At 39.1% G+C, this 23,604-nt stretch overlaps 1 protein-coding gene and 1 long non-coding RNA gene across 5 annotated transcripts in view; one reads left to right on the forward strand and one right to left on the reverse strand.

Moving 5' to 3' along the window:
* LOC144615934 (uncharacterized) overlaps window positions 1-23,604 on the forward strand; it is a 252,075-nt gene that overhangs the window by 221,443 nt on the left and 7,028 nt on the right. The gene's annotated exons all lie outside the window — the stretch shown is intronic.
* Window positions 1-23,604, reverse strand: part of ANTXR1 (ANTXR cell adhesion molecule 1) — a 218,941-nt gene that overhangs the window by 179,077 nt on the left and 16,260 nt on the right. For all 4 annotated transcript variants that reach the window (XM_060659422.3, XM_060659437.3, XM_060659436.3 and 1 more), the window contains exons 2-3: window positions 13,960-14,031; window positions 9,208-9,279 (exon numbers count right to left, since the gene is read on the reverse strand). In XM_060659422.3, coding sequence (XP_060515405.1) covers window positions 9,208-9,279; window positions 13,960-14,031 — 144 coding nt within the window. The remainder of the gene's footprint in view (window positions 1-9,207; window positions 9,280-13,959; window positions 14,032-23,604) is intronic.

The following is a 23,604-nucleotide window of genomic DNA, read 5'->3' on the forward strand; positions in this document are numbered from 1 at the left end:
GTACTGGAATAAGGACAGATGTATAGAGGGCCCAAAAAGAAAACTTTGGATATATAGTCAAGTAGCTTTCAAGAAGGGTGCTAACCAGTCAATGGGGATAAGACAATCTTTTCAACAGATGGTCTGGGAAAACTGGATGTCCATTTGCAATAAAATGAAGTTGGACACTATTTAAAGCATATACAAAAATTAATTCCAAGTGGATCAGGGACCTAAATGTAAGAGTTGAAACTAGAAAACCCTTAGAAAAATCATTGGGAAAAAGCTTCATGATGTTGGATTTGGCAGTTTCTTGGGAGATGACACCAAAAGCATGGGCAACAAGTAACGAACTGGCGAAACTAGACTCATCAAAATTAAAACTTTTGTGTGTCAAAGGGCACCATTAACAGAGTGAAAAAGTAACCCACAGAATGGGAGAAAAATATTTTCATACCATATATCTACTAAGGGATTAATATCCAGAATATATAAAGAACTCTTAGAAGTTAACAACAATAAAAAACTCAAATAAAATATGGACAGAGGACTTCAACAGACATTTCTCTAAAGATACACAAATATGCCAATGAGCACATGAAAAGATGCTCAATATCACTAAACATTAGGGAAATATAAATTGAAACCACAATGAAATACCATTTCACATCCATTAGAATGACTGTTATTTAAAAAACAAAAACAAGAAACATAGTAACAAGTGTCAGCAAGGATGTGGAGAAATTGGAATCTTTGTACATTACTGGTAACAATGTAAATCAGTGCAGCCACTGTGGAAAACAGTCTGGTAGGTCCTCAAAAACTTAAATATAGAATTACCCTATAATCTAGCAATTCTACCTCTAGGTACATGCCCAAAAGAATTGAAAGCAGAGACTTCAACAGACATTTACATGCCAATGTCCATAGCAGCATTATGCCCATCAGACAAAAGATGGAAATAAGCCAAATGTCCATTGACAGATGAATGGATAAACAAAATGTGGAACATACACACAATGGAATATTATTCTGCCTCAAAAAGGAATGAGATTCTGAAATATGCTACAACATAGATGGACCTTAAAAACATGCTAAGTGAAATAAGCCAGATTGAAAAGAAAAAATATTATATGAATCCACTTATAAGAGGTAACTAGAGTAAACAAATCCATAGAGACAGAAAGTAGAATGGAGGTTACCAGGAGCTGGGAACAGTTTCAGTTTGGGATAATGAAGAAGTTTTGGAGATGGATAGTAGTGTGATGGTGGCACAACGTAAAGCCACTGAATTGTATTCTTAAAATGGTTAAAATAGTAAGTTTTATGACATGTATATTTTACTATGATAAAAAAATTTCAGTGGAAGCTGCAAACAATAAGTTGAATACAAACAAAGTTAAAAATTGGTGAATTACAGGACAAGAGTGAAAAATTCTCCAAGAACTCAAAGAAAAATGATAAAGATTAAAAAATTATGCCTAGAACACAAAAAAGTTTAGAATACATTTAAAAATCCTAAGGATGAAAGAAAAGTAATAATAAAAAATTGTAGAAAAATATTTCTGAAGTTCAAGATATTTGTTATATCCTGATGAAAAGGTTCAAATCCTATACAAAGTATTATCCAAAATTAATGAAAGAACATACACCTAGATATTTTTTCTTGATTTTTTTTTTAATTCCAAGGTTAAGGAAGTATATTTTTACAAGCATCCACCCAGAAGCAGAAAAAGACTATTCACAAAGGAGAAATGTACTAAATTGGCATTTTTCTGTATGCAATGTAGAATAGGATATACGCAAGTTGGCATAGTGTCATTGTCAGTAAATTTAGGAGAAAAGATAGAGTATAAGAACTTCATATTCAATTAAAATGTTTATATGGAGGTGAATAGCAATAATTCTCAAATAAGTTGGGACTTGGACAGCTTAATATTCACATACCTTTCAGGAAGATTTTACCTGAAAAAAGACTTAGCCAACTAAAAAATTAAAAAATAAATCAGGTAAAAATTTCAAGTACTGTGTGCATGTGTATGTATTTATGAGACATAATGCAAATAGTTCTTAAGAAATTCAGCAAGGAGGGGTGCCTGGGTGGCTCAATTGGTTAATCCTCTGACTATTGGTTTTGGCTCAGGTCATGATCTCATGGTTCTTGGGATTGAGCCCCATGTCGGGTTCCATGCTGACAGCGCTGAGCCTGCTTAGGATTCTCTCTCTCCCTCTCTCTCTGCCCCTTCCCTGCTTGCATGCACGTGCTCTCTGTCTCTCTCTCTCTCTCAAAATAAATAAATAAACTTAAAAAAAAAAGAAATTCAGCGAGGAGAATAAATGAGATTACTTAATTGTTGCCATTGTAAAGACAAGCAAAATTCATTGGGAACTGTTGCTAGAATAAAAATGAAATTATACTTCTTCAAATTCTACTTTTCAAATTTCTGGTGCAAAATTAAAATATCAAAGAAGGGTAAAAGATAAATGAGTGGACACAGATATAGCAGAAAAATGTTTTTAAAAATTTAAGTTTATAAAAATTTTTTTGACAAAGGACTTAAAAAGCATGAAAGGTAACAGAAAGGTATTCTATGTTGATTAGACATATAGTCCATAATGAAAACCCATGTGAACTAAACAATATGGCATAAATTATAAAGCAATATGTTGGAGATTCAAATAAAAGTTATGGTGGAAAGTTTAAAAATACCTCTCTGTCCTCACAGATCAAGTAAACAAAAATATAAGGTATTTGACAAATTTAATCAATACATTTCTTATATAAAATTTTTTATCCATCAGGTATACATATGGTCTAACATCCATGGATGATAAGTAAAATTTAATCACTTACTAATCAACCAACAAAAATTAATAAATTTTAAAAGTAGAAATTACATAAACCAGTATTTTAGAAAAGAAAACAAACAAAAAAGAAACTCATTCACAATGGAAGGAAAACTTAAAAATGCCTTTGGAAAACACTTAATAACACTGTATGAGACGGATTTGAATAAAAAACAATAAAACCTTAGTAAGAGACATAAGTGAAGGGATATATCTTTAAATAAGAAAATATATACAATAAAATTGCAATGCCATTTTGCTAAGGTGATTCTGTACTTTCTATACAATTCAAGTGAAAACCCCAAGAATATTTTGGTACATTAAGCAAATTATGTAAATTCCCATGGTAAAACAAGCAAACAAAAAAACAAACTACAAAAGACCAGGGAGATTTTCACTCATGATTAGAAATGAAGAATGGGGCGCCTGGGTGGCGCAGTCGGTTAGGCGTCCGACTTCAGCCAGGTCACGATCTCGCGGTCCGTGAGTTCGAGCCCCGCGTCGGGCTCTGGGCTGATGGCTCAGAGCCTGGAGCCTGTTTCCGATTCTGTGTCTCCCTCTCTCTCTGTCCCTCCCCCGTTCATGCTCTGTCTCTCTCTGTCCCAAAAATAAATAAACGTTGAAAAAAAAAAAAAAAAAAAAAAAAAAAAGAAATGAAGAAGGACCAGGGGCGCCTGGGTGGCTCAGTCGGTTGAGCGTCCGACTTCGGCTCAGGTCATGATCTCGCGGTCCGTGAGTTTGAGCCCCGCGTCAGGCTCTGGGCTGATGGCTCAGAGCCTGGAGCCTGTTTCCGATTCTGTGTCTCCCTCTCTCTCTACCCCTCCCCCGTTCATGCTCTGTCTCTCTCTGTCTCAAAAATAAATAAACGTTAAAAAAAAAAAAAAAAAGAAATGAAGAAGGACTGGTCTTCCAGATGCTAAAACTAATAAAAATGGTGTGGCCCTAGCTAGGAACAGAAATGCAGTGTATCAGAATAGAAAACACAGCAGTAGATCCATGTCTACCAAAGAGTTTAATTTTTCAAATTGGTAGTAAATGATTATTCAGCAAATGATGTTGGAAAAACTGGCTAAGCACTCAGAGAAAATGGATGGATCTTGGCCTTATACCTTACATCAGATGAATTTCTAGAAGTAATGCTCTACATGTAAAAAAAAAGTATAAAAAATACTGTAAGTAAAAGTAGTCATAAAAGGACAATAGCAGCCCAATCACAATTATGAACACTGATGTTAAATTTCTAAATAAAATGCAGAAGACAGAGTTCGACTCTACATTAAAATAATAATCTATGACAACCAAGTGTAACCAGAAATGCAAGAATGATCCAATATTAAAAAAAATATTTTAAATGCATTTCACTGTGTTAGTAGGTCAAAGAAAAAAAAAAGGATCATCTTAATATATGCCAAAAATGCATTTGATTAAATTGAATATCTATTCCTGATTTCTTTTAAAGGAAGAGTTGGACTTCCTTGACATGATCTCATTCCAAATGATGAGACATCTAAAATATTTAAATCAAGATCAGGAAAAAGACTGTCCAGGGAGTACATAGGGAATCATGTGCAGTAGTTAACATTAAAATAATGTATTCCAATAGTACTTAAATTAACATTAGATCCTTTATGATGCTGTTGAAGAAACCTGAAAAATGTGTTGCAGTTTATCAATCATTTTGCAAACTGATGAAGCTATGAAATCTTGGAAGAGCAACATGATATAATGCAAAACATATGAGTCGGACTGATTCCAGAATCCAGAATCATACTACTAATTCTGCCATTTTTGTTATTTGGCCATAGCAAGTTATCTAACATCAGATTCTCGGTGCCCCTTATCTACAAAATTGAAGCAATAGCAGGCAAGATGGAGTAAACTTGCTACTGGCTATCTCATCTCTCCTGGCAATTATTGCCAAAACCTCTGGACAAAATAAAAATGCAAACAAATAAGGACTATGAAAAGTAAACAAAGCAGATGGATTGGGAAGAGTAGTTAAAACCTGGACAAATAACCCAGACAAGTACGAATTCCACATTCCCCCTGCTCTTTTCTTTCATAGCTTTAACCTGAGGGTGGGTCTCAGTCACATGGTAGTGGCCTGGGAGGTCACCATATATCAGGCCCCTGGGGAAGGGACCCCCTGTGGCTCAAAGAATGTGGAGAGAATCCCAACTTTCATTTCTCTTTGATTACTTCTGCCTTTGCCCCATGGGTGACCTCAGTAGAGAACTACACGAGACAATGTGGAGGCCAAACTCCAAGATAAACCCCACTTTTCTTACTAGAGGACTTGGAAAGGGCGGCCTCAGTGGGAAACAGTGTGTGGGGAATCCTGCAGAAGAGAGAGCTGGAGAAGGGGGTCCCAATAATTCTGTGTATGAAGCTGTATAAGTCCTGGGCTTATCTCTGAGCTGCACATGTGTAGGACAGGCTTGAAGCTGCTTAGCAAAGGCTTTGAAAACTGAACTGAAAAAAAAAACCACCAACCACAGAAGAAGAGAGAGAACATGTTGTCTGAACCTCGTGCAAACAGAGAAAACAAATTAATATTCTCCAGAGGATTTGAAAATGACTCAAGAGTCTGAACAACCTAATATTAAAAGTTTCTAGGATATAATCTAAAATTACTCGACATACAAAGCACCTAGAAAATGCACCAATTCTCAGGAAAGAAACAATTAAGATGCCAATCTTGAGCTTATGAAATTGTCAGACAGAGAATTTAAAGCATATAAGGTTTATATGTTTACTTTATAGTTTTTATATATTATATTTAATTATATTACATATGGTTGATCTCATAAATATTTACCTCATATGTAATCTCATTGTATATCTAAATATATATGATATATTTCATTATATGTTATATCTTATTATATGTTTTTATATATTATATATTTAAGTATTTATATATTTATTTTATAATTATGCTCCCATGAGGTAAAGGTAAATACATGTGAGATAAATGGAAAGATAGATGATCTCAGCAGAGGAATAAAATTTTTAAAAGGAACAAAATAGATATTTTGGGACTGAAAAATCACAATGTCTATGACAAACAATTCAATAGATGAGCTCAGCAGCAGGATGGAGATGACAGAGGAAGGAGTCTGTGAACATGAAGACACATCAGTAGGAATGATCTAATCTGAAAAATAGCAAGAAGAAAGATTGGAAAAGAATTGAACTGACCTTCAGGCACATGTGGAATCATATCAAATGGTCTAACATCTCTGTCGCTGGTGTCCCAGAAGGAGAGGAGAAAGTGGTGCAGAAAAAATAGTTGAAAAATAGGGTCGCAAATTTCTCAAATTTGGTGAAAGACAAATTATACATTCAAGAACCTCAGCAAATCCAAAATAGGAAAAACTCCAAGAAAACCATGCCTAGATAGATCACATCAACCTGCTGAGGAGAGCTAAAGAAAAAAATGCTGAAAGCAGTTAGTGATAAATAGTATATTCCATATAAAATAAGGAGACCCCATTAGAGATTGAATGGTTATATGAGGTTAAGTGAGAAATGATATGTAAAATGTTCAGCAGATAAAAGACACAAATGGTAAGTATTGTTATTCAAATTGTAATTCCTTTACTACCTCTCAACACACCATATTTATTTTCTATTATATTTCTTCAGCCTTCCTGTGGTTTCCTTTATATGGATTTGATCCCAAGAAGTGGATGCAAATATGTCTTTGATATTATTTCTTGTGGTTTACCCACAATCTCTTGCTCTTGTGGAAATGAGAGTCTCTGAATTCACGTCCTGTTTTTGAGCAAGTTTTTTTTAACTTACACGGTTCCTCAGTCATTACATCGGTACAATAATGCATCTATTACTGTCTTATAGGGATATTTTGAAAATCTGATGATATATAGAGAAAAACGTAAACATTCCTGTGGCCAACTAAAACACTGGAAGTCATATCTTTCAGAAACAGTACCAGTTTGGAAGCTCCGAAAGCCTAGTTCTTTTAGCCAATCTCATGAAAAAGTATTCTGGAGAGAGAAGGCTTGTCCACATTTCTCCCTAGGCTGATAATGTTGGGGATGTGTCAGTAATCCATTCATGCTTTGCCAGCTGACCCATAGGTTAGGCCAAGCAGTCACCACATGAAACCAAAACATCCTTTTTAGCAAGGCATTTTTTGGCTGTTTGATGCATATGCAGCCCTTAAATATTAAATGCTGTTTCTAGCAAAGTGGAGATCATAACCTCTGTCTTCTCCGTGGTACAGGAAACTAGGAGTAGTGAAGTTAAGGCATAAAACATTAGATTCAAGTGAAAAACATTGGATTCAGGTGACTAATTTGAGCTAGCATAACCAAAACGAGTCTGAAAGCCTAAGCATTTTAACAACGTTTAAAAATCTGTAACCCCCTCGGCTGCCCTCCCCACTTCCCAGAGGCTGTGAGCAGTAGCACACAAAATACCCACAAGAGGTGTGAGATCTAGGTCTCTGGGCCAAACTCAATAATGGAGTGAGTGGGGTCAATGCGAAGCAGCACCGGGCGGCCTGGGTTGTAGGAGGATGTGAAGAATGGGTGAGAGGGGAGTCTTCTCTGAACAAAGCCATCTCTGCATAATGGATGTCATCATGTAAAGACTGAGAGAAAGTAGGAGTCTTTCATAGGCTAGAGACACTTTCTCAGAGCTTCTTAAAATCCTTGGCCAATAGTGATGGAAAAATCTCTCAAGTTTCTTGGGCTTTAGGATTCTCTGTTTAACAGAAGGCAGCAAGGGAGAGTGGAAGGAATGTGGAGCCTGCATCTAGTGTGCATTCTACTTGGTATCCTTAGGAATACGATATGGCCTCAGTTTCTTCTTCTGTTAATAGGAAATAAGAAACCCCTGTTTTAAAAATGGGGTTTCAAATGGCATGCATGAATAATAGATACTGCTGAAGGACAAATAGGACTTGAGGGGCGCCTGGGTGGCTCAGTTGGTTAGGCGACTGACTTCGGCTCAGGTCATGATCTCATAGTTCGTGAGTTCGAGCCCCACATTGGGCTCTGTGCTGACAGCTCAGAGCCTGGAGCCTACTTCAGATTCTGTGTCTCCCCCTCTCTACCCCTGGAGTGAGTGAGAGTGAGGGGAGTGTCTACCCCTCCCCTGCTTATGCTCTGTATCTCTCTGTCTCTCAATAATAAATGAATGTTAAAAAAAATTTAAAAAAAAGAAATAGGACTTGAAAACTTTTACATGGTACAGAGAATTCTTTTTGTTACACATGGGAAACAAAGACATGGAGAAAAATGAGGACTAACTCAGATTTGCTGTGTTAGTGCAAAATCCAGAAAACCTTACTCCATCCTGTTAGTCCTAGTCTGATTTCTGGAAGAAGAATGTTATAAAGTCTCCCTGTCCTCTGTGCTTGCCCTTCCTCCTTTCCTTTTCCCTACATGTCCATACACAGTCTGTCAGTAGTCCCACATGTGTCTCCCCCACCCCATGATGTTTCTCTCATGTCACTATTGCATTTTTTAAAAAGTGGACAAAAGTGTTATTAACTCAAGAAAACTGTTATCTCCACTTCCAACATACCATCCTAATTATGAACAAATGGTATGTCTCTATTTTTGCTAGTTTTCATGGGTAAGTGGTAAAACCCCAAATAATATCTTTGTTAAGCTACGTCTAAGTAATCCTTGTATGTCAACAACATTTTGCCACACCTGATTCAAAATTTCCTTTTTTCCATGGTACCATAAACCCTCCCTTTCTATTCCCTGCCTTGGCAATTATGTTTAATAATATTTCACGTTCTTACTTCTCTCACAGTATGCTTATTATATCTCTGAAACCTTAACCCACAAAATAAATCTAATTTAAATAAAAGAAACTATAATCCTCCAAGGATTTGGCTTGCTAACATTCTGCTTGAAGTTAGCAGACTGAGTTGCCAATCAAATGTAAGATTTACCTTAATGCGATTTAGTCATTTACAGAATTTCACCAACATCAGGAAATTCTATCAGTCATCACAGAGTAAACTAGCAGATGGGTCAATGTACAAAGTTCAAGGCTTCAGTGGAAAGAAAGAACTATATGATTAAAATGACTGATGAGGCGCCTGGGTGGCTCAATCAGTTAAGCATCTGACTTCGGCTAAGGTCATGATCTCTCAGTTCTTGAGTTCGAGCTATCGGTGCTGATAACTCAGAGCCTGGAGTCTGCTCGGATTCTGTGTCTCCCTCTTTCTCTCTGCCCCTCCCCTGCTTGTGCTCTCTCTCTCTCAAAAAGAAATAAACATTTAAAAAATTTTAAATTTAAAATGACTGACAGTCAAGGCTGGCACTAGGGCACATATACCAGAACTACTCAGGAAAAGGTGGGCTTTTTAGCAACAGGGAAGGGAAGCATCCTTACCTGTCTTCTGTTAGCTTCATTAGGGTTGTTCCTCGAGTAGAGAAGACAATAAAAGACATTCTTAGCTGTGGGCTGGAAAGGAAAAGAAATTCTATTAGGGCAGATAGAATGCCATTTCCTTCCAGTCATCTTCCCTGTTTTTCCTCTCCTATCTGGCTGCCAGAGCTGAGGACCTACAACCCTAAGAGAGACCCCGCAGCTGGTGTCGCAAGTATTTAGCCAGTAGCCGACTTGAAACTGTGGACCAGTGGGAAGACCTGCAGTGTCTTCCGGGGGCGCTGCTTCGAATTTGACACCACCGCTCAGTGACAGCGGGTGACAAATAGGAAAGCTAACATTCATCACTGCCCCATGCTCTGTCTGAAGAAGTGTAACTCTAGAAGACGACTGGTCTGCATGGTGTTTATAAAAAGGGGACCCTGATTGGTGAAATTTGATAGTGTCTCCAGGGCAGTCCAGTGTATCCTCTAACGAGGGGAGTGGCTAAACCTGTTGCAGCTTGGTGCCATCAGCCGCTAAGATCATACTATAAACACCCTTTGCTCTGAAAGCAGGATCACCATCAACTTTTAATTTCTGCTCGATTTCCCAAGCAGGTGATCCCAGAAGGAGAGAAGGTGCTGATGGGCCACAAGAATATCTATTCCACTTGGTAGTTTTATACTTCTCATTATTAATGAACATGGTGGCATGGCTTGTTTATGGCAGTGCTCAGGAGCTTTATCCTGGATAAAATCCACACTCTTAGAGGCAGAACAACTCTCAGTTGAGGACCAAACGTGTTTCTCTGTCTGCAAGATGGACTGTCCAGAAATAACAAAAGCAAAACAGACATTTAAAAAAAAAAGAAAAGAAAAGACGGGGCACTTGGGGAGCTCAGTTGCTTAAGCGTCCGACTTTGGTTCAGGTCATAATCTCATGGTTCATGAGTTCGAGCCCCGCATCGGGCTCACTGCTGTCAGTGTAGAGCCCACTTCAGGTACTCTGTCCCCCTCCCCTGCTTATGCTTTCTCTTTCTCTATCAAAAATAAACATTAAAAAAAAAAGAAAAGAAAAAGAAAAGAAAAGATGGACTATCAGACTGTAGTGGATTCACCAATAGAGTGCTGTCTGTCAGGCACTGTCTCTGGGTGGCCAACTGGTTCATCTGTCACAATGTCAACCTGTTTCTTCACCATGCACTACCCTCCCACCCCTGATTTGGCCCCCATATCTTATAGTTCCCACCTCCTCCAACATTTCCTAAACCCTCCCTCCTTTTCCATTTCTTAGCTTAGGACTTTGCCCTCAACTATGTGACCACTGCAATTATTTCCTGGCCGGTGACCTTGCCTGTCAACAGTCTTTGTTCCAATTCATTCTCCACACTGCTTCCCGAGCTATTTTCCTAAAATATAAGTCAGACCTGTCATCCATCTGCTATAAAAATCTCCAATGGCTCCTACTGCCTCTAGGATAAAGTCTACATTCAATACCATACATCTGATGCATCTTTGGAAACCCTTATCATGGTGTTTAATACTTGGTAGGAGCCTAAGGAGTATGAATTGAATGCCGGTATCTTGAAACAGACCTCGGTTCTCTGTCCATGACACAATTCTTCCTATTACCACCTCACTGCAGCTAATCAGCAAAACACCATAATTATCATAATACTATAATAACAGTCAACCTTATCAAGTGCTCACTATGTATCAGGCACTATCATTAAGTGATGCGCACATATTAGCTCATTAAACCAGTAACAACTTTATGAGATCAGTACTATTATTGTTCCTGTTTTCCAGAAAATGAAATTGAGACTCTAAAGGACAAAGTAATGTTCCCAAGGTCACACAGTGGGAAAGTAGTGGACCCAGGACTTAAAACCAAGCTCCTGGTTCTAGAACTTGGGCTCCTAAACAATTATACAGAGTTCAGCTCTAGAAAAAATTGAATTTGAAATGTGGGTAATGTACAGCTCCAAGAGGCAACTAGTATATTTGATATATGAGTCTTGGCTAGAGACATAATTTGGGAGTTTTCAGCATACTAATGTGAGTGGAATTGTTCGAAGACAGTGTCAGCAGTGAGAAGGGAAGTGACCCAAATCTAGAACCAACACTAACATTTAAAGGCCCAGCTCTAGTCAGTGAGATGAAAGGAGAACCAGAAGATGGAGGAAAGAATTTCGAAGAGAGGGAGCTCTCAATCAAACGAAGCTCCTGTATCCAGCAGAATAAGCACTGCAAGACACTCTCTGTCTTTGTCCTCTTAGGGCATTAGTTAGGGACTTTGGTGAGAGCAAGCAGGTGGAGGGGGGGATGGAAGCCAGATGGCAGTGGGTTAAGGAATGAATAGGAAGTAAGGATATGGTGATACTGAGTCTTTAAAGATATTTGAGTGAGAAACCAGCAAAGAAATAGGTATCTATAGTGTCTACAGAGGAACATAATCTGGAGATTTGTTTTTTTCTGTGTTTTTTTTTCAGATGTGGGGCAGGTGAGATTTGTTTACGTCTATTGATGTAGAAATGGTAGAGAAAAATACAAGAGAAAAACAAAGACCTGGAGAAGATTGGAGACAATGGGACAAAATGGACTAAAATGGAGGGGTCGCCTTCAAAGGGGGAATACTTGAATCTCAGAGATAAGGGGAAGGACATGCATGCATCTTTTAAGAGTAGGACTGGAACTTTAGGAAATCACTTTTCTGTTATTCACAGGGCTCTTGGTGAAACCGGGAGGTGAAGTTCTTTGCTGAGAGTGATGGGTGAGAGGTGTGGGTTAAGGTCTTGAAGGAAACAGAGAAAAGTGAATAAACAAAAATCATTCATTCCTTTTCAAAATCTATCCATTTATTCAAAAATATTGATTGAGCATGTACTATGTGTCAGATACTATTACAGGCACTTGGGCTGCAGCAGTCAAAATACAGTACCTGAATCTTGGAATTTTCATGACAGTGACAGTGATATCTTGGTGCTACACTCTGAGGGGGTCCATAGACAAGAAAGGCCAGAGGAGACAACCAGAGGAAAGTGTCTTGTGGTCTGGATTAAGCCATGTCGACTTTTCTCCTCCTCAGTTTCTTTATCAATAAAATGAAAGGATTGGGTTAAGTGGTTTCTTAGTTCCTCCACCCCTACCTCTCAGTGTCTTTGATTCTAAGACAGTGAGGCATCTGGAATTGCTGAAGGAACAGCGAGAGAGAAGTGCTGAGTGGCCACTCTAAGCCAGGTGCTGGGCTACTTGGTTTGCACATGTTTTCTCTTCTAATTTTCACATGCAAACCAGGGTTCAACCAAGGTAAGTCAATTGCTATGGTTGCACAATGGAGCTTGGATTCAAGTCCACATCTGCCTAACTTCAAATCCTTTTCCAGTAGACTCCTCTGCTTCAGAAAGAACAGAAGACCAGAAGGGCAAATAGAAATAGAGCAGATACTGTCAAGTGTCTAGAGGCAGATTTGTTTTATATCACTTCAAAGGATATAATGGATATAATGGACGGGAGTATAGGAAGAACATGTTGGCTCAACGACAAAAAGACTTTTCTGGAAACTGGAATTGTCCAACTATTGAGCTGTTTTCCTCCAAAGGTAGCAGTTTCTCACCAACGCTATTCAAGTTAAGGGTAGCGAATGTCTCTTAGGATAGTTTGGGAAGTCGTTGTTTTCAATTGTAGGCTTCTACAATTCTCCCAAATACTTTGATTTTAATACCACTCATGTATTTGCTTCTTTCCTCTCCCTCTCTCTCCTCTTGGCATCTGCTTTTTCCAACAATCTGGGTTTAGATGCTGCCTGCTGCAGCTTCTAATTTTTGACATCACAGAGAGGATACCTCCTAACCCTTCCCCTCCAATCAGGCAAGCAGGTAAGAGGTCAACTGAATTTGGAGGGAATGTGTTTGTCATTATATTGGTCTCAGGAGTCTTCTGAGATAAAGAATCTTATTCAAAGAAGAAGTTTATGGTTACTCACATGGGCTGGAAGACTTTACCGATGCCATGACACAGGAGTGGGGCTGCTTTAGAGTTCACGATGATCAGAACAATTTTACCAAAGACCTTGACAACTGGCTTCAAGCACATCCATGAAAACTATCACAGTTGTGTCTTCCCTTGGAGACTGTACCCAAGGAGGGTAAAATGACCTCCTTTTCTCTACCAGTGGACATTGATACTTACTGGAAAGTAGGACCTCCCAGGCTCTGCAACGTTTATAGTGCAGTTCAAAACTGCATTGTCCTCCCTTGGAAAGTGGTATAAAGAATGCTCGGAGAATTCTACCTGTTAGGACACACAGCCAGGCTGACCAACATGGTGGTTTCCTTGGGACTGAAGAGATCTCAAAATGTGAGATTTTCAGCGCTGTCATAGGGAAAGTTCTGGGCACACTGGAATGAATTGGTCACCTTTCACCCTACACCTTTTACACCTGAGTCCAGCTAGAATAAGCCAAATGGCCCAGTGTGGTGCACTGTGGAAGAAAATGTTAATGATCCTTCTGAAAGAATATATTGTTCAATAAGAGAGACAGCGGTAAAATTTTGGTCTTATAACCAAATCAGGGTCCTTCTGAAAACACAAAGCCAAAAGTTATTCTAACACGGCAAAGATTAAAACAAAGTCAAGTCTCTGGTCAAAGATCTGAGGGTCTACCTTTGTCAAAAAGCATGCCCAAAGTAGTTGGTAGTTAGCAGAATAGCAAACGTAGGCTAGTTTTACTCATGGCAGAGCACTATATATATATATACATTGTGTTTCTCACCTGATGAATTTATGAGCCAACTGTTCCACAAAGTAATAGATTTCATTCCAGTGGTGCAGCACACTTCCTGATCTGGGAAAACAAAAGCAGATGGCACTTAATCAAGTGTTCATTCATCCTTACCTTGTATCATTTCTCTTTATGTTCTATTATCTTACATTAATTGGGCTCATTATCAGAAGCTTCTGTAACTTTGGCAATCATTTGGAAAGGTGTTTAGACTCAATGTTAGCGTTCTTGAAAGTTTTGTTAAAGAATCTCCCTTCCCTCCCCCTTCCATCCCTTCCACCCCCACTCCACACACTAATGTACTAAAACAATACCTGGACCTACCCAGATTCACAGGTCGGTTTCAAATCTTTAAGAAACCATTGTTTCTGTGCAATTTAAATTATTCATTGATTAGGGAAGAAAAACAATTCCAGTTTATTTAAAGAAATTAGCACAAACTAGATGCCCAAAGACACAAAGACAAACAAATCCCCCTCCTCAAAGAGTCAGGTTTCATTTGCAAATACAGATGCAAAATCTCTAAATAAGATGATAGCAAAACAAATCCAGCAGGAATCCAAAAGAATAATAATTAATTAACCGGTGGAGTTTATTTCAGGAATGCATGGATGGTTCAACGTTTAAGAACATTTAATGTAACTATTCATACTAATAAAAAACGAAGAAAAACTATACAGCCTTTCATTATATTCAAAAGGAATCTTCTTCCTAAAGCAGAGGGAAACTTTCTCTAGGACATATGGAATTACAGAATTTTAGATTTGGAAGGGGTCTTCTTTACTTCCCAAGATTGACTTCTGTTTTAATGATATCATTTATTAACTGCTTCAGTTCAGCTTGTATTTTCCACAATGCCAATACTCTCAATCTGTTGCAGTGACTTTATAGTAGGTTTTTCTGTTCTAACTCATTCTTTGTGTAGCTACGATGCCACTTCCTTTCACTTGAGGATATGTTTCAGCTGAGCACTGCATTTCTGCCTGTCATTCTAATAATTGTTGAGGTTAAGAGTTTATTCATTCTACCCTGACATTTTGTACAAAGAGTTTCCACTTGTTTCAGATTACTTTATTCACTCATTTACCTTAATTTTAACTTCTAAAGGGTTATTCGTTGCTATTTTTCCTTTGTTTCAGACTATTTTATAAATTTTTTAATGTTTTTATTTTATTTTTTTTTTAGAGAGAGGATGCACACAGGGGAGGTGCAAAGGGAGAGGGAGGGAGGGAGGGAGGGAGAGAGAGAGAGAGAGAGAGAGAGGGAAAGAGTGAGTGAGAGAGAGAGAGAGAGAGAGAGAGAGACTCATGCAACTCCACGCTCAATGCAAAGCCCATTGTGGGGCTCCATTCCACGACTGAGATCATGACCTGAGCTGAAATCAAGAGTCAGACGTTCAACTGACTGAACTACCTAGGCATCCCTAGCCTATGGAAATTTAAGATGGATCTGTGCAATAGATTTTGTGCTTTCATTTTCATGGCACAACAACCCAAGAATTCTCTTCTGATTGAGTATATTCCATCTCTATAAGGAGAATTTATTTGTCTCTGCCCCACATCCAAAAATGATGTGTTTATCTGACCTGAAGAAAGGGGCACAATATGTTATGGTCATACAGTGAAAGACTCCGTATCATAAGGCTATCTCATTTTTCCCAACTTAATCTGTAACTTCAATTCTAGGAAATATTCTGAAAGGATGTTTTGTAAAACTCAAAAACTGACTTTAAAAATGAAATGAAGATTAAATGTCTAAAAATAATTAAAGAAATTGTGAAAAATAATAATAAAGCTGGAAAGCTTGCCCTATCCGATATAATGACTCCATATGCATGACACGTGAAATAACTGTAGAGCCAATGGAGTAGAAGAGAGAACCCAAACCTCAACTTACATGAAGTTTTGCTATATAGTGAAAAAGTGACTCAGACTGAGGACAGAGAACTCACCCCCTAATAAATGATGTTTTGACAGTGGATTTCTGATTGGGGAAAAAACCCAGTTAGATCACTGTCTCATACCAAATGTAACCCTAGATGTATTAAAACCTAATGGGAAAAACAAAACTTTAAACCATTGAGTGAATTATAGAAGGAGACTTTTATGTCCTCAGGGTAGTGAAGGGTTTCTCCAGCCAGGTACAGAAAGTAGGAATTATTTTTTATGAAAAGGATAATTTTGACTACCTGAACCATCTACAATTCTGAATGAAAAATTGGTACCATAAACAGGTTCAAAGAAAAGAAAAGAATGATGTCTGCAGCAAATAAAAAAGACAAAATTTGTGTCCAGGATGTGTAAATAATTGGTACAAGTAAATATTAAAAAGGCAAACAATAGAAAAATAGACAAAGGATCAGAACACACAATCCCCTAAAGGATAGTAAATCAGCATTTGAACAACATTTAACTCTTCTAGGTAATACAGAAATACATATTTAAACAATTGTTTGGGGAAAAACAAGAAATTTCCTCTGGTGGCAGCATAGAGCCCTGCAGAGTTGGGGGTGAGGAGATGGACAGATGGCGAAAGGAATCTGGCAAGGAGAGGGGTGGGGACCCCTCCTCTCAAAAATAAACCTTTTCCATTCTGGCCTCTTAGCCTTTATACATATTCCAGCTGCTTGGGACACTCCAGGTCCACACTGGTAAACTCCTACTGATTCTTTAAGACTCAACTCAGTCTCTGCCTCTTGCCTTTGACTGACATAGATGGGGCTCATCGCCCCTGCTCCATGCTCTCGGGGCACCATGTACATCTCTCAGTCATTACTATCTGCTCTCTCTGTGAGGGATTTAGGGATATTTGCCTCTCCAGCATCAACCTGTTTGTACAGCGGAAGAAAGAAGAGCATGAAAAGAAGAAGCCTTGATTGCTCAAGGAAGCCTCTTGATCTTTTGCCAGCTGGACACCAGCTCTTCAGCCCTCATTTAGATAAACACTCTGAATTTGGTACTCAGACAGCTCCAGCCAATTCCTGTGACCCTGTGTGAACCCGAGAAGCCTTCCCACATGGGCAAGTGACTCTAGAGCACAGCTCCTTGGTCAATGGACCTACCTAATCATCAACAGAAGAACCTACTGGCAGCTGGAAGTCTCCCAAGAGCTCACCAGAACTGCATATCCTAGCCCTGGGCTTTTAAAACTTTGGAAATCCTCTTTCATCAGAATCCAGGACATCATCCTGGACAGGATTCAATTGTATACTTCAAATCTCAAAGACTGGTCCTAGCTGCTTTCCTTCAGCCATGGGGTAAATGGTCTGGTTCTGGGGTTAATGCTATATAAGTGCCTCAGAAGAGGCAACACATGACTGATGATAAGCCATAGTCCGATCTAGAAATCTACAAATCCTTTTCACTGGAACCGGGAGATTTCCTTGAACACTGGTCATCTGTGACCTCTTCTGAAATGTAGTGTTGTATGTTGGTCCAGATGACCAGGACAAGGTCTATCTGAGGGATAGTGGAAGATGCCTAGTGATTAGAGAGGAATCCCCTACTTTCTTCATCCCAAGTTTGATTTTCTCATTAGTAGAGAAGTCCTACAGCATGGGAATTCTATAGGAGGGAGAGGAGGAGGCAAAGTGTTGGTGAAATAGGGACTTGAATCAGAATTGAGGCACTATTCTTGGTTGTTTGCCTAAGGAGGAGAGGTTTGGAGTAAATTCTCAGGTTACCATTTCTTTGTTCTCAAGGATGGTCTTTATTTAACAGCTACAAATCTATTTGCATCCCTTTACTTAAATAGGTCATTCAATAATAACTCACACTTTCACACTGTCTTAAAACATTCCTTTTTCATGATTCTTCTATCTGACTGGCATGTAAAATGTATGCAATTTGGTATTCATGTGATTTGTTGATGCCACAAATAGGGCAAGATCTGAGAAATCACCTCGGGTGTTAAAGAAAAGTCTGTATCTATCTGAAAACCTTCTTGCTAATGGGCAGGGACTGTATTTTCTCAAGAAGAAAATAAAATGAGACCCCTAAGACAAAACTGGAGGCAAGGAGATATTTGATAGGCTTGCTTCTCCTATCCCAACTCTGCTAATAATTGCCCTGAGACTGTTGAAGTTTGTTGTTTCATACTTAAACATCATCATTCTTTATGCAATTATATAAGCCTTGACCAAAATATACCGTTTTGGGGACACACTTGAAATGTACCTAGTCTGTTACCTCAAGTGTGGGTAAATATAACCTTCTCATATTCTGGGAACCAAACTGGTTTTGTCTTCTCTGGGTTACCATGGGACCCCAAGGGGTCTAACCTACTCAAGGAGCAGAGGAATATAGGGTTATCTATATCACTGCCTTGGAATCCATCTAGTCCTTATTACTGAGTCTTCTTAACTGGCAAAATCACACTCTGTCTCACCCCAAGGTTATATTACCCCCTGGGAAGGGAAAGAACCCCATGTCAGTTGCTTGTGGTTTTAGCCATGGAGGTGAGCTTGTTGGGGGTACTGCTTGTATTTCTTTAACCCACATCTGCAGGAGCAAAAGGCTTACCTGCCTGGTGCCATAGTCCTGCTCCCTGCCTCATCACCACCCAGTGGTCATAGCTAGACTTCCTAACCCTGAACTCTAAATACATCATTCATGGGGCCTCTGGAAACCATCCACTGTGACCTCATCCAGACTTCTGTCGTTCTGCCACATGGATAGATATGTTAGGATAGATATAGGTCTTTGACTGAATTTGGACTTTGTGTTAAAAGATGCATGTGTCACTTGTACTTTGCCTTATGAATTGGTTTTCTGGCTTGGAATATGCCCTGGTAGGTACTCCCAGTACCTAGTTGTACCTAGTAGGTACAACCCAGGGTGGTGTGTCCATATTTGGATCATGGGCTTCCTCTCAACCCTGAGGACTTAAGTGGATTCCTCCTGGTCATAGCCAGAAATAGGGTGTTAGATGGGGAAATGGTAGAGAGTGGATTCAATTCCAGCTTCTATCCACCCTACAATGTATAAAACATACCATTAATCATATCAACCTATTTAATAGTTAATGATCTTAAAATCCCAGCTATGGAGTCCTGATGTTCTCTTCAGGCAGTAATGGCTCACCCAGCCATTGTTACCAAAGCTCCAAGGTAGAAATAAAAACTGCTTCTTAGCCCAGATTATGTAGGAACTTGCAAATGTTTCACTGGACTCTGTCATGGGTTTAAAAAAACTGCTTTTAAGACAAAGTCGGTGGCAAACTATAGTCATGGAGAGCTGAAATGTCCATGTTGTAGAAAATCAGCAGATGTGGAATGTCCCTGATATTTGACTTAATTAAATCTTAATTCAAATACAATTCTAGTCCCTGAAGATTTCCATAATTCAGCTGGGTATCAGGACAATGTGGAGGATTCAGGCTCCTTATTGGGATTTTGTGCCTTGGTTCAGTATAAGTCTCAGCAGAATTTGGAATTCAAGGGGCCTCCAGGAATTCTGCTTGAATACAGTCCTACAGAGTTCCGTGCTTGAAGATCCATTCGATATACATGGGTCCACTAAAAATCAGAGTCAATGCCTTTTTCACACCACTTTTTTGACTTGACTTTGAGAAGGGTTTCCCAGATTATGGGATGGCAAAGCCACCAGTTCTTACTGCTAGCTCCACAAGAAGTGCGTGCTGGGGGCAGCTCCAAAGTTTCTTACTTATTTTTGTTTTTCTATGCCCTCTCCAATGTTTGGAACATAGTAAGAAATCAACAAACTTTTGTGTCATTGCATTCATTATGAGTTCCCAGCAAGGGATTTCACATGTAACCTGGCATTACCCTCAGATTACTGCTCAATTACTTCCAAAGGTCTAATATGCAAAGAGTAGGAGCAAAATAAGAACTCTAAATCTCATTCTGATTTGTTTTCTGAAATACATTCTTTTGTGCTTATGTGAGTTTCCAAACCTCCCTGTGGTTAAGCTCCTTAGAAAACACAGGCTCTTTCCATTAGCCACACACACAACCAGAGTCAGAAAGAATCAAGTGGGCCAAACTGAGTTTAAATTGTCTCCCCTTCTTTTGCGCATGGGTTAGAATAAGACGAAAGGGAAAACAGAGCTTATTTTTGAAGCCATCACCCACAAGTCTTTTAATCCTGGAAGAGAGAGTTGCTCTAACGATGGAAATTATAAAACTGTCAGTCCCACTCTTCCTTAGCCCCACCCAACTGAAGTCACTGATGTCCTAAGTGACCCACCCAGGTCCCCAGCTAATCCTGGAAGGGTGCGCAGGCTCAGGCGCCATTAAGTGGGACAAGCAATTAGTTAGTCCGTCAAAGGCCCAGCATTCATTGGCCCCCTCCCTCTGCTCCCCAGCTTCTTCCGTGGCCTCCCTCATTCCTCCTAACCTCACAGTGCACTCAAATTGGCTGGAGCCCGAAACCCAGCCCACGCCTTATCCTCCTATTACTGACAGGGTTCATGGCCAAGCCTTCCTCATGCTTAAAAAGCTTGACCTTGACTCTTGCCTCTATTCCAACTTCTTCAGATACCAGTCCAGACCCAAACCAAACCATTGAGCACTCCACTTTGAGTTTGGGGGCTCCTCTCTATGTTGTGGAGACCCCAGCCCAGGACACCCAGCCCCACCCTGCTGACTTGTGAGGAATTTTTCCTTTAGTCAATCTGACTGATGGCTGTAAAAACAATGACTTTCAAGCTGCAGAATGCAACCTATTAGTGATTTGGGAAATCATTTTGGTAGGATATTGCCAACATTAAAAACAAAATGAAGCAGAATGGAACAGAAATATTAGGATCTATTGCATGCTATAACAGAAAGTAATTCTGTGTGGAACTTTTTGTCAATTATATGTAAGTAATATGATAGATAGATAGATAGATGTAAACTGTTATTTTCTTTTGCAAATCAGAGCAAAAGGATATTATAGCAAAATAAGTACTCCTTTCATCTCTATTAATTTGACTTTTCCAGCACACACACACACACACACACACACACACACACACACACCAGGAAAAACCTAAAATATTATCTGATACCAACCAGTCGTACGTTTGGTGCAAATTTAACACAAAACTATAGTTGTTTGGAAAACAGAAATTGGTTAGTTGTCCAAAAGGTATTTCCCCTCATTAAAATGAACACTAAGATGTGATAGGTGAGACACCCCCCCCTCCCCAGGTTACCAGCCAAAGCCACCAACATGATGTGTGGATGACCACTAGGTGACCATGACCAGACAAGGACAGTAACGTGGCTGCCAGGGAAGTCAGAGGCCCCCTTCACATGCATGCCAGGAGGACACAATAAGCCATGTGAGTGAGAGAAGTGGAGGGCGGGGAGGGACAAAACCTCAAATTTGATATACTGACTGTTTAAATTCTTGCACTGGGCTAAGATTTCCAGTTTGGAAAAAAGTGGTCTCTTCTGCTCACCCCACCTGCACCCAGCAGGAAGGTCTTTCTTGGATTAAAAAAGCAGCTTTAAACTATTTTCTATATATCCAAGTATGGTAAAAATGGGGTTTTTTTCTACCCTGGGATACATATATTTGTAATTACTGCATTTCTTTATACAGGAATTTACTCTTGAGGCTGTTCAGACCAGCAGTTATGAACACTGACTTGGTGAATGCCCATGTGAGTTTAAACTCCTGATGTGAGTTCAGACTCCTTCCTGTTCTTCCACTTACTAGTATGGTATTTGAACAAGATGTTTTCCTTTCTTACACTTCAGCTTCCTCCTTTATACAATGGGGATAATAGTATCTATCTCATAAGGATTGTTTTAAGGATTAAATCTAATGATCCCAAGGTGCCAAGTATCCTGCCTGAAACACAGTGAGCACACAGGACAGTGGCCGCTCTACCTCCCTTCCCACCATCATGATTATTAAAGTCCCAGGGGTAAGATCTGAAGTGCTCATTTCTTATCCATCACTGACACCTGGGATTACCTCTTTCTGAAATATCTCTAAGTTTTATAGATGAAAATGGATCTTCACTGCAATTTTTATTTGGATGGACTTAATTATAAGCCACAGATTTTTTTCATATTTATTGTGCACTTTCTGTTTTAAAAACACTGAGTATCAATAAGCATTCTTTTCTTTTTTTAATGTTTATTTTTGAGAGAGAGAGAGAAACAGAGTGTGAGCGGGGGAGGGGCACAGAGACAGAGAGATACAGAATCCGAAGCAGGCTCCAGGCTCTGAGCTGTCAGCACAGAGCCTGACATGGGGCTTGAACCAACAAGCTGTGAGATCATGACCTCAGCATGACCTCAGCCGAAGTCCGACACTTAACTTAACCGACTGAGCCACCCAGGTGTCCCTTGAATATCAATTAGTACCAACGATATAATTTGCAGAAATCAGTGCAAAATGAAAAGGAAAGCCTCTTGTTCAAAAATTACTAAAAATTTCAAGATGGTGACAGCAGAGCATTAAACCAAGTGCCCGACCTTTGTAAGTGCGGGCTCCTGGGTGACTGCACAGGTCCCATGTGCCCGTGAGGCTGACCCTGCCATCAATATCCTTTGCCCATTTTCTACTGGGGTGCAAATGTTTTCTTAGCCCGGGGGTCAGCAAACTCTCTGTAGAGGGCCAGACAGTAAATACTTCAGGTTTGCAGAGTATGGTCCCCATGGCAACTGCTCAAATCTGCTGTTGTAGCACAAAAGCAACCATTGAAAGCAGCCACTGATAATACATAAATTTAAAAAGTGTGGTGATGCTACAATTGTATTTACAAAAACAGTCTGCAGGCCATAGTTTGCCAACCTCTGTCCTAGACAGTGACTTTCTTTCAGTTTTTCTCATCACAAAAATCTATGTATTTTTCCTGGTAGCTAAAGTTTGAGTGTAGCTAAACTTTAGTGTATTTTTCCTGGTAGCTAAACTTTTGCTACTTATTTCCTGTTATTTATTGCTGAGAATGTGCACTAGAAAAATTGTGCCTTGGGATATATACGGAGGCATTCTTTGCAACTTAATAAATATTTCATGGATATTTGAAAAGAAAGTTTATTCTCTGTGGGGTATATGGTTCAAAATATATGTATTAAAACAGCCTCATTATTCATACCCTCTATGTCCTTTGAACACTTAAGTATTCAGAGAGATGTCTTTTCAGATTCCACTAAGAAAATGATTTGTTTTTCATCTTCGGCAGTCAAGAATAGATGAGAGTTATCTTAATACATTCCCTAAATATTGAAGCACCCTTGCATTTCTAGGATAAACTTTACTTGGTCTTGGTATATTCTTCTTCTACTACACTGTTAGTATTATTTTGATGATATTTGATTTTGGATTTAAAGTTTTTATTCAGTTTGGTCAGAAGGTTTGCATATGAACATGTTATCTTTAGTAGATATTGGTATCAGATATATACAAGCTTCCTAAAATAAACTGGGAGACTCCATCTTTTTCTGTTTTCTGGAAAAGTGTGATACTGAAATTTTCTGTTCCTTGAAGATGAACTTTTCTAGAACTTTCCATGAAACCCCACTGGTCCAAAACCAAAGGACCTACTCACAAAGGCAAACTAGTCCCTCTCAAATGTCCACATTCTACTGGGAGGGGGTGGAGGAGGCAAAGTTGGAAAGATCAAGCATTTTGCCTAACTGAATTTTCTAAAATCTCAACATTGGACTCTTATTAT

Source organism: Panthera onca, chromosome A3, assembly GCF_046562875.1.
Source record: "Panthera onca isolate mPanOnc1 chromosome A3, mPanOnc1 haplotype 2, whole genome shotgun sequence".
NCBI lineage: Eukaryota > Metazoa > Chordata > Mammalia > Carnivora > Felidae > Panthera > Panthera onca.